This window comes from Grammomys surdaster, unplaced genomic scaffold, assembly GCF_004785775.1.
Source record: "Grammomys surdaster isolate TR1022 unplaced genomic scaffold, NIH_TR_1.0 65, whole genome shotgun sequence".
NCBI lineage: Eukaryota > Metazoa > Chordata > Mammalia > Rodentia > Muridae > Grammomys > Grammomys surdaster.
The window spans coordinates 15388182-15400635 of NW_021604567.1; the positions used below are offsets into that span (position 1 = coordinate 15388182).

The 12454-nt window shown below is 41.4% G+C and overlaps 1 protein-coding gene across 1 annotated transcript in view; it reads left to right on the plus strand.

The window, feature by feature from the left end:
* The window catches only part of Gpc6 (glypican 6), a 994843-nt gene that overhangs the window by 894127 nt on the left and 88262 nt on the right, over nt 1–12454 (plus strand). Inside the window, exon 6 of the mRNA XM_028771963.1 lies at nt 11947–12090. Coding sequence (XP_028627796.1) covers nt 11947–12090 — 144 coding nt within the window. The remainder of the gene's footprint in view (nt 1–11946; nt 12091–12454) is intronic.

Sequence of the window (12454 nt, forward strand, 5' to 3'; positions counted from 1 at the left end):
ATATATATATGTTACATATGTTATATAGAGTATAATTTATGTGATTGTAAGTATATAAGACTTAACTTTTAATGATCATGATTACATATGAATATATGTTACACATAGTATATATAGAAAGTATAATTTATGTAATTGTAAGTATATGAAACTTAAGTTTTAATGGTCATGATTAGCAACTTATTTGTAAAGTTACTAGAAATGTCTCAAGTTCACTCATCAGCAGTAAGACCTCGCTCTTACTCGCTCCAGCACAGCTCTGCTGTTCTAGGAAGATGCCTGGAATCCCTAGGTTGGACCAGTTGCTCCTTCTGGGCCCTCTATTTATGTTCATAGCATTCTGCTTCCCTGGTCTTCCATAGGAATTGCTCATAAGATCAGGTCTACGTCCGAACGACATACCTGCACCACTTAATTTTGACCAAATAACACTCAATATACATTTGTTCAGTCATAGAGTAGATGAATGGTTCACAACCAGGTTGATGTGGTTCATATGTTTACTTACAATCTCCCAAGTGACACTAAAGAAGTTCTTTTGGCCTTATAAACAAAGAGCATGTGAAATAATCGTTTAACCAGGCAAAGAGACATGGGATAGTTTTCTCTCTCCATACACTAAAATATGCTATGTTCGATTCTTTGAAACTCTGCCCTCTGCTCATTTGGAAAGAATATCAAGATATCCTGCAGTCTCAGGAATGCACAACCGTTAAAAAAAAAAATTCTCAAGTGAATGGAAAGAATTTGTTTTTATTGAAGAAAAGATTTTAAGAGGTATCAGACAGATACCCTGGAACCAAGGTGTTTATGCTTTGGAAGTAAAATTGTTTAAACTTTAAAATATACATGGCAGCCAGCTCTTGAAAAAAAATCAAAGCCAGTAAAAAGTGACCAAAACAAAAACTGATGACTTGACTCAATTCAGAATCCAGAATTCTCTTAACAGGATGCTGAATCCATCCAGGGACTTAGACTTGCCAGAGAAGTTGACCAGGGGAACCAGTGCAATCAATCTTTAAGGAAAGAAAAACACAAGAAAGCAGAAAGAAAGATGATGAGAGAAGAGAGAGAAGACAGAGCAGGAATAGAAAGAGAAAGGAGACTGTTCTGAAATGATGGGGTGAAAACCCATCTTCTTAGAGAATGCAATCCACGAAGAGACTTACTAACATAAATAACAATGAAAAGCTGGGAACTTAGAACAATTATTTGTATTGTTAATCTAAATATTTGAAGCCAAAGAAAGAAATAATTATCAAAGTCACCCAGTTGTATTCAAGAATATGTGTCTTAAGATATTAGCAGAAAGCTGTTAGGAACCAGAAAGAAGAATGCGTGAATATAAACTCTAAGGATCTATTAGTGTAGCTCTTCTTGCTACTGGCATTGGTGAAATGTTTTGGGGAATATTTCAAGCGACTCCTGTTTACCTACATTGATATGTGAACATCCATATACCAACACATTTCAGTCACCACCTCACTTTAAAGAATTGATTTTGATTATGGCTATCTGTGTAGGGGTATGCCCAGTTGAGTACAGTTCCCACAGAGGCCTGAAGGGGTCATTGGATCCCATGCAGCTAGAGTTACAAATGGTCATGAGCCACCTATGTGGCTGCTGCAAACAACCCTTTGCTACAACAGTAAGCATTCTTAACCACTGAGCTGTCACTGTCACGCTGAGGAAATGCCCTCAGCTGTGTGCCATAGTTGTATGATCTGGATGACCTCCAGCAGAGAGAGGATTCAGCTGCTGCAATGGATGGGTGTCGCTGGCCAGAATGTTGACCAGACAATGATGATATGGGAACAGTAGCTTAGTATAGAGTCCAGATTATCAGTCATTTTAATATAACTAATGCTGCTGACTAAGCTCTGAACCCAGACACAGAATCCCTCCAAACCATGCATATTTCACTTTTTTTTTCTTTTTAGTTTTAGTTGTTCACAGTCCACCGCTGTCCAGCAAGCTCAGCGTAAACATTCTAGAAGTAACCGACTGACACGTTTTAAATTACACACCACTTTAGGGAGCATGGTGACGTTTTACGTTGTCTTACTCCATCATGCCACGGACATGGGTTACACCTTTTCTTGGTAAATCTAGATTGTATATTCTCCCTACCTGCTAGACTCTTCACAGGCACTGTCATTATAGAGTGGCTGTCACTGTTACAGGGCTTACATTAAAAAAAAAAACAACTCTTATTTTCATCAGAAATGGCCCCAAAACATAAGAGCGGTGATAAACACAATTTTAATATGCCAAAGAGGAGCCTGGCAGTTCTCCTTTTAAGGAAACAAAGTAGAAGAAATATCATAGTTATATACAATAGACAAAAAAAATACTCTTTACAAAATTCAGTACTCTTAAGTTTCTGGCCTTCTGTAACATTCAGGGAACTACTGAAGGCAGAGAGCCTGAGGTGACTCTTAGCTTACTCTACCAACAAGATCTCCAGTTTGACTATTTTGTAAGTGAGATCTTCCATTTTCTATAGGATTATTGATTTTAATAAGTAACTTATCAAATCATCAAGAACTAGAATTTTTGATTCTAGTTAATAACTTTAGTAAAGTTGTTTACTTAACTTTGCTTTAACTTGACATAGTAAATTGCGTGAAGATGGTAGCAATACGTTTCATATGAATGCATGGCTCTCTCTCGCTCTTCAAGCTGAGGAAGAGATACCCAGCCTTGGTTTGGAGGAGACCGTTGCCTATAAAGCTTAAACTGTCCATCGTAGCTCTGTAACCCATGTGACCATAGATCACAATCAGTGAAAATAATCTATCTGCTACACTTCGCTTTTTCAATGTCTTCTCTAGGCATCGTATTTTATCTTCAAAATGGCTCTGAAAATTGGGAAGCCATGTTTTCCCAAGTTTAAGATGAAGTACTGAAGCTAGTACTCCAAATTCTTAGGCTCTCCTTAGTGACTCTTGCTATGGTCAGAATGTACTGATCCACTCAAAGGTTTTGTAGAAAGGTAACTCCTAGAATCTCTAGATGTAATGACTGGAGTTGTTCCTTATAAAGGAGGTCTAAGGGGGCCTCTCATCAATTCATCTGCTACATAAAGACAGACGGTGTCGTCTATGGATTGCCTAGTGCCTGAACATTGCACTTCACAGCCTGTTACTAATGGATGACCCATTCGAAGGTATTTCACTGTTGCACTTCAAGTCTCCTGAATGCTTGTCTGTTACCTCCCAGCTGTTCCTTGTGAAAATAACGGTCACATCTGGACCCATTATACACAGTCCTGTACAGATGTGATGTCTCCTTGTTTCCTTAGGTATAGATGTGATAGATAGGAATTCTCCAGTTATTCTTCCAACAAACAATGTGGTCATTAGGATTGTAATACAAACTAGAATCCACTAGATGAAGAAAACAGTCTCAAAACATCCAGTCCAAGTTAGCGTTAAGGGATGTTTGTGCTTAATTAAACCACCAGAGCTCCACTTGCAGATTTCAAGACAGCACAGTTAACCGTAGCTTCTCTGACTTATCTGAGACCCACTGAGAAGAAAGTGGGGAGATAAGATGAGTCCCACACAGAGACTATCCACAAACATCGCCTCTCAAGTTGCCAATAATGACTCTGGCGAATATGTTATCAAAGCAGCAAAGAGAAGGCAGAGACAGAGGAGACAGGGAAACCAGCTGTAAGTACCTCTGAAAAAGTGAACAGCGTACTTGCTTATGAGAACTATGTATTATATTAATATATTTCAGTTCTAAATACATTTACAAACTGATGACTGAATGCAAAGCTCTTACCAACACATCTCTTACTAATGCTCCTCCCCCTCTCTCCTTCACCCCTTCCTCCTTTCCCTGTTCCTCCCCCTTCTCCTCCCTATAAAACAATAAAATGTCTCTTTGTCCAACACTTTCCATCTTAATGCCAGTGTCTTTCATCTCAGAATACCGATAGGCTTCTGAGATATTATCTTTGTAATCCTCTTAAGGGAAAGGAATCATGAGGCAGAGAGCTCCCTAAAATCCACATGTCTTTTGAGTCAGCTGGGTAGGAAAGCTGATTCCTTTGAATATTCACAGCATTTGTCTATACTGAAGCAACAAACATCTGTTTTCTTATAAAAAGAAGGCTTTTTTAAAAAAAAAAAAAAAAACTTTAACTGAGGATGGAGTGTTAGCACCAACCTCGGAGGCAATTCTATCAGAATCTCGTTTCTTTTAGCGGGTCTGAGACACCCTCATCTGGGGTGGAACTTCCTGGAGGAACTCCACAAATTACATCATGAACACAGCAGAACATGCTTCAGCATGAAGTCCCCGTGGATGTTCCTAATTCAATACATGAACTCTATTGCTTCTGCACATCTTTGAGCTGACCCCTTGCAGATAATACTGTGTGGAAAATACAGATCAGGGGCCGGAGCTGTGGCTTAGTGGATAAGGATGCTTGCTGCTCTTCCAGGGGACCTGAATTTGACTCTCACACTGGAGGCCCTTCAGTAGGTTTAATTTCCGTTCCAGGGGATCCAGTACCATCTTCTGGCCTTTGTGGGCACTGCACCCATGAGCATAAAACCACACACAGGCACATGCACATGGGTAAAAATAAAAAGTAACACCTGGAAACAAAAGACAGAGAGTGGAAGAAGCACCAGGCCAGGTGTTTTCCTCTTGACACTTTTCCACTACGGCAGAACTTACAGAAAGTGTAAGTTATGGACTTATGTAATTATATAACGATTATCAAGCACTTGTTTTCTAGATACTGGGTTGTGTGTCCCCTGCTTCATAGCGTACATGTGCCCACTCAAGAGAGGAGGAAGGCAGGGCTCAGAGAGGTCACCCTGTTCACACAACACAGGCTCCCTCCATTAGACTCTGTCTCTCTACTCTCCCTTCACGAACACAGTTTCAGGGCTTTAGAAACCACCAGAATCTAGGCTTGCATCTCCAGCCCTGACCATCTGATTGCCTAACGACCGCCTAACCCTCAGACCTATCCATCATACTATAAATTCTTATCTATTTCTTCTTTTGTTCGAAATATAAAACACTGGGGTGCCTAGGCTGCCTAGACTGAGCCTCCTGTCTCACACGACTATTATAGCAAACTCAGAAAACATGAATACTCCAAATTTGCATCCCGGAGTTCCATTTGCCACCCACCCCATGAACCCCATGTTTTCTAAATAGTTTCTCTAACTGATAGATTACATGTTGTCTTATCTACAGGGTAATATGACAAACCACTGAAAACAGTGTCTGTCTCTATACGGCCACTGATCATGTCTTTACTCATCATAATCCCATGGCTTTAGAGATTAGGTCTCAATTTGGGGATCTGGGAAAGACACAGCTATTCAGACAACATGCATTAAATGCGAAACTCTGAATCTCGATTTGTGAGTGCTCGGCTACAGGATAGCTCGCGGACTTGTTTTTAACTGATTCTGTATGTGACACTGGTACAGAAGTCCTTCCTAGTCCCCAAGAAGAAGAGACAAGCTGGTACTCAGGGGCCTCCTTGTACCTTTCCTCGTGTTCTACAGAGTTCAGCAACATAGACCTTAAGCCCAGCCTTGAAACTATCACATGAGACGGCCTGTCTCTGTCTCTCCCCGGTTCTGTTTTCTAAAGTCAGGCAGTACATCTGTTTAGGGATTTGCAAATTTTGAGTGAACAAGTTTCTACGAAAGTTCTCAGAGGTTTGTGGGTGTTTCTTTGGTTTGGATCATGACCCAGTAACCTCTGCTTTGAAATCACCTTCAAAATCTAAAACAAGCATAGATAATGGAAGGCTGCTGGAGTATATTAACTAATCTGTGGTTTGTCCCTAACACCTTAAATAGCCCACCACAAAACTTGAAACCTCTCCTCAGAATGCATAGCATACATTCTTCAGAGAATCCCAAACCCCTGTGATTTAACTTGACCCCTTCAGTCAATGAGGCCCTTCCTTCCTGGGGTGTGGTTAGAGGAGCTGTTAACTCTTCAGTGCCCAGTGTGGTTAGAGGGGCTGTTAACCCTTCAGTGCCCAGCCCTCTGTAATCTCACCCAGGTCTTGCTATTGTTCCCCACTCTGTCTTTATCCTTCTTAAAACTCAGCTGTCATTTTCAAAGCAATCCAAAATAGTCCACCCAACAGATCCCCGGAGCTCTGGGAGTGTTAAAGCCCTCCATCAGCAGCGACCTTGCTACAAGGAAGTGATTTAGGCACTATGGAAGAAAAGGCCCAGTGTCTTTATCACGCTGGTTGCGCCATCAACTTCAGAAATTGTGAGAGGGAAGAATAATCAATAGTGTGTTAAGACCAGCCTCCCAGAATGCCAAGACAAAGGACCCCTGTGCTGCAAAATGCTGAGTTGAAGGAGAAGTCCGAATGCACAAAAGAGAAATTAGTTGTAGTGGTGAAGTGAAATGGATTGCATCTCCAGATGGAATTTGTCATTGGGAATGGCACTCAAGGGCTCTCTGTGTCCTTCAGGGGGATCATATATATGCAGGATGAAAAATGCTTCAGGTTAAACAACCCAGAATCAAATGACAGCACGAATGACCACACTGTAAATATGCATGTGCGGGTTAAGAAGGAACTCAGATAGTTGAGGGAAGTGTCTGTAATTCAAATTAAAACACAATCACGTCCCTTCCCCTGGCCCTTTTCTCTCTCCACCTCTTCCCACGTACTTCTTGCTCTCTCTCAGATCCATGGTCTTTAGCCTGGTTTTCTTTCATTCTTATTATATACATTTTCCCCCTAAATATACAGCTATAAATATAACTACCATCTGCTTAGTCCATATAAGGTTCCTTGGGTGCATATAATTCCAGGGCTCTTCAGTATTGGACAACCAATGTGGGGCCTCTATCTTGAGGAAGACTGTCTGCCCCATTCTGAGCAGTCCTTGGTTTCAGATAGATTTAGGCTAGGGCTGGAGTCCTATGAGATTTCCCTCTTCCATGTTAGCATGTCGACAACTGTCATTCTTATTCTGGATCTTGTTGGGACAGCCATGTTGTTGAAACTTCATGGATATAGCTTGCCCAGAATTTCCAGGAGAGGACATCTCACAACAGACATGCTGTCCCTGTGGTCACTGCCATCTCTCCACCCTGCTGTTCACTGGTGTTCCCTCAGCCTATGTAAAAGAGTTATATTCTAGGCACATCAATGAGACTAAGTACCAAGCAGTCATTTTTCTCTGCCCTTTGATTAGTTGTCATTTTCTGTAATGGTCTCTCTAATCTGTCACAGAGAACATGCTTTGTTGATGGACGTGTATTACACTTACTTGTAGGTATCAAGATAAATATTTAGGGTAGAGTCGGGATTGTGTTAGGTTAATTAAGTGATGGCTGTAGGTTCTCCTCCAAGATCCATGACTTTATTAGCCCAGGTAGCTGCTAGGTTTCCAGTACCAGGCATTATTCTTCTAAGAGGTATCTAGGAGACAAACCATCTCCTATATACAAATGTTAGAAATATACAGTTGAACTTGAATATATACTGAAAAGTGTTACTATCTGTATTAGTCAGGGTTCTTTTTTTTTAAAGTGTCTTTTTTTATTACAATATTTTTTTCTCAAATCGTAGTTCATTCACACAGGGTTATAAACACAGAAAGGCAGGATGTGGGGAAGTGAATGGCACTGGAGTGTGGGTGTTCGGGGGGAATACAGATATCTTCAGAACTGGGTATTGGCTGGGTGAAGGTTCAGGGGACAAGTCACCATGACTCTGCCTATGACTCGCTTGTCCTTATCTAAGTTGGTATTGTCTGCCAAGGCTACCTATTTACAAGGTCTATGACTACTCAGGCTTATAAATTTCCATAAAAGCTGCCTGTTTACATTAGCTTATAGCCATCTGTTTCAATGTTTTTCCACTGAGACCCAAGACTTGGTGTTAGTATACATGTATGACAGGCCTATTGCTGATTTTAGGCCTATGGCTGATTTTAGGCCTTCAGTGTGTAAGCAGGGCTGCCCCTGACATTTCCTCCCTTCTCTAAGTATAGAAGGGCTGTAGCAATTCTAAACTTGCAAAGGCGGGGATAGATACCTGACCTCCAGTAATTGAAGGGGACCTTCTAATGGCTCCAGTTCCCCTGTCATTGTCCAGTGAGGCATGAGGGCCATACCTGTCCCGATGTCTTTTTCCTGGAGAGGGGATACTTTTAGTCAGGGTTCTTTAGAGGAAAAGAACTTATAAGGGGTGTGTGGGTGTGTGTGTGTGCATGTGTGTGTGTATGAATGTATATGTTTGTGTGTATGTGTGTATGAGTATGTGTGTATGTATGAATGTGTGTATGTGTATATTTGTATGTATGTGTATATGAGTGTGCATATGTGTGTATGTATGAATGTGTATGTGAGTGTGTGTATATGTGTATGAGTGTATGTATGTATGTGTATATGTGTGTATGAGTATGTATATGTATGTATGTGTATGTGTGTGTATGTGTGTGTGAATGTGTCAATCTAACACAGCCATCACAAGTCCATCCCTTGTCAACTTGACACACAATCATATCTCCTTATGCTATGCTTAATTTCCAAATAAAAACAATAACCAGGTCATAATTACACCTAGTATGATAAAACGAATCCACATACAATTACAAGTTAGCCAGGTCATAATTACACCTATCATGATATAACTATCCTTGTATAACCTCAAACACATTATAAATTTTAGAATAAGTGGCAACATCCCTTAAGCATCATTCTTTCAGTGTCTCAAGCTCAAGTGTGATAATGAATAGTGTTCTCTTAATCGATACTATATTACATAACAAACTGAGGGAGAGAACATAAATATCTATTGCAAATACATTCCTATCAAAATATGACAAAACCACTCACGTTGATTATAATGCTTGTTTCTGCAAGTGATCACATGATCTTAGCTGGTATTTATAACTACTTTCCTCTACTACTCATCCTGTATTTCCTCCACACTCAGCAAGCACCTCAGCAAGTCTTTGCCTAGAAGAGTGACCCATACCTTCATTCCTGAGGGGTCTGTACCCTTTGTTACCCTGCCTGGATTAGGTTGTTGTAGATTTCCAATGACTTTAATCACAGGACATGGTGATGCCCTAAAGGATCTCCGACACTCAGACATGATCACTCTTACCTCCACTGTGGAGCACCATTCCAATCCCTCCTTTGGTAATTTGTATCAATCACCTCTCCTAGCATTGTTATTACTTTCTTAGCCTGTCAGTGAAGGGCATCAGAAACCCAAAGCAACCAGGTGAGATCTGAGCTTCTAATTCAGTAGAATGTTGGTTGTGTCATTGGGCAGAAGCACCCATTCCAACACACACAGTCTTGAACAAAACTTCTAGGCCAGGAAAAGGCTCAAGGAACAGCAAGCAAAAGCTATCCAGTTGGTCACTAAGGGTGATAGCAAAGCAAACTACTCTCTTTTCTACTCCTTGGTTCCTGGACCTGTAGATCTTGGCTATGGGAAAAAGACATACCATATATTGGATGCTGGTTCAAAACATATTCTATCTTCTGGAGAACCCTGCCACAGGCCTCCATACTTACCACCTTTCTATCAGGCCAGCTGAGTCAGAATTGTTGAGAACATGGTAAGACTACTGGATTTCATAATTGTGGGCCCACGTTCACACGTCACTGACTGTAAAGTTCCTTGGTCAGAAGCAATACTTCGTGGAACAACTTAATGGTGGATAAGGTAATCTGTAAGTTCGTGGATGGTATTTTTAGCAGAAGCATTATGTACAGAAAATGCAAATCCATATTTGGGATAAATATATACTCCAGTGAGAACAAGCATTGTCCTTTCCACAGAAGAAGTAGTCTAATGTGGTCCACAAAGTCACTGGCTAGTCACCACGATGGAATGATGTCATATCTGGGACTCAGTGATAGTCTCTGCCCTTGGCACATCTGGCACTCATCAGCAGCTGTCACCAGGCTAGCCTCGGTGAGTGGAAACCGATGTTGTCAAGCCAAGGCATTACCCCCACATGCCACCACAGCCACTTTTTCATGTGACCATTGGGCAACAACAGGGATGGCTGGGGAAAAGGCTGACTGTCCACAGAATGTATCATCTTATCTACTTGGTTGTTGGAACTTCTCCATTGAAGATACCTTTTGATGAACATTTGCATGAGACATTGGTATCTTCAAATCCTTTACCCATTTGGAGAGATCTATCCACACATACTTCTTTTCCAGATGTCTTTCTCACCAATGTTCCAATCTTGCCCTTTCTGAGTCCTTTATCATTCAGCCAATCCACTGGCTACAGCCCATGAATCAGTGGACAATTGCCCCTCTGGACATTTCTCCTTACAGACAAAACGTATGGCAGTGTACACCGCCCCAAACGCTATCCACTCTGAAGGTTTCCCTTGACTTGCGTTTTTCAAGGTTGTCCCAGAGGAGTTGTACTGCTTCGGCTGTCCATTTTTGCATGCAGCTCTCCCATGCAGAGCCGTCAGTAAACTAGGTCCTAGTATTCTCTTCCTCAGTCCAAAGACCTAGTTAAAAGTGGGTCTTATCAATTCAAATTATTTAATTACCCCAAAAATAATCCCTCACAGGTGTACTCAGCCATGAGGGTTTAAGTTAATTCTAGATGTAGTCACGTTGACAACCGTGAAGAGCTGTCACACTTTCCTGAAAGTCTAGGAAAAGTATTATCTCTTGATAACTGGCACAGAAGACAAAACACCTAGAAACAGAGATGGAAATGCTCCCACACCAACCTGAGTGGAATCACTGTGGAAAAAAAATTGGCAGCTCAGTCCCTAAATTCATTACAACGAACTGTGTGATTTCCCACGGCAACGCCAGTGGCGACTTGAACAGCTGTCAACAACCAAATTAGAAGAAAATGCCATTGCGTGGATTTCACCCATATTTGGTTGTCCTATTTCCACACCATGGCTCAGGAGAGTATTTTCAGAAAGTTCTAGTGAAGAGTTTCGTTACTCAAGAGGGAGCCCTTCAAGCCATTTGGCCACGGTATGCCGCATACGAAATACACTTTTCATGTCAGATAATATGGATCCGAAATGTTGTTTATTGAATCCCAAATTCAAGTATAGGAAAGAGTCTGTGACATAACTGGCTTCATCCTGAAATCGATTACTCAATAGCTGGTTCCTGCTATTTGTAGAAGTTATGTTCCAAATAATCAGGCAAACTGGATTGGCAAATTCTGAATCCTCAGGGGACCGTGGGGTTAGACGATGCAGGTTAGGGTGTGATTTGGCAGCCCAACTGGAAGCAGCCCAACTGGAAGCAGCCCAACTGGAAGCACGATCTAATTTGTCTTGGATTAAGAAATCTTATGTAAGATCCATGTTCTTGATGAACATTGAACTCAAGAGACCAAACTCAGAGCTGAATTAAGTGTATATTAAATGTGTGTTATCCCTATGAGACACATCATTTCCTTCAGGTGTCCGGCACATTAGACAGTGCATAAGCACCGTCTACACCAGGGACCTGTCTATACAGTGAAATCCCAGTGTGAGAACATAGGTTAAGTAGACCAGGAGGAGGGTAATCCTTTACACTGTAACACAGAGGCTGGGGTGCAGAGAACGTGGAGTCGTTAGCTTGTTTGCTTGTTTGCTTGTTTGTTTGTTTGTTTGGGTTTTAGGTTTTGCCACATTGTATTATGAGTATTGATTTTGGAGTTTATGAATCGATTTCTAATAAGAAGACAAATTTGCGAATATGAAACCCTGTAGATAATGACGACGGTGGTAAGCCGTGAGCAGGACACGCGCATAGCTGGTCGCCATATTCACGTGACAAGTCTTTCCTATCGGTGTTTATAATCTTGGCATTCAAAAAGTAGGAAGTGGAGATTTTGGAAGTAAGAATTTCAAACAAATGTGCTTCTTGACTGTGGATTTAATTTCAGTTTGAGTTTGAGCCTCGCTCTGATCTTCCCAGGTCTTTCAAGGCTGTGGCCAGCCCAAACCTGCTCCCGCTCTGAGATCTGCTCGCTCGGCTCCAGAAAATTTTAACACCCGTTTTCGGCCCTACAACCCTGAGGAAAGACCCACAACTGCAGCAGGCACAAGCTTGGACCGGCTGGTGAGTACTCCGACTGCTGTCTGTGAGGACCAGGGAGGCGCTCTCTGCCACCCAGGTCATTTGCTCTGTAAGGGCTGGGCTTCCTGGAGGCTGAAGAGGCTTTCATCCAGGATCAGCTCCTGTTCTCAGTAAGAATTGTGGGCAGTAAAAGTTTCTTTTTTTTTCTTTTGGGTCATGGATTTGATTATTTAAGAATTCTTAAAATTATAAATCCACTAGTGCCTAAATTTCCAACTTCAAGCCTGGTTGCTGGGCCTTCCAGATGCCTGATTACAGAAGCACATTTGCGATTCTCCTGCTTCATTCTTTTCTTTAAACTGTTGCTTGCATGATTATGACATCCTGTCTTTTTCTTATCATTGCT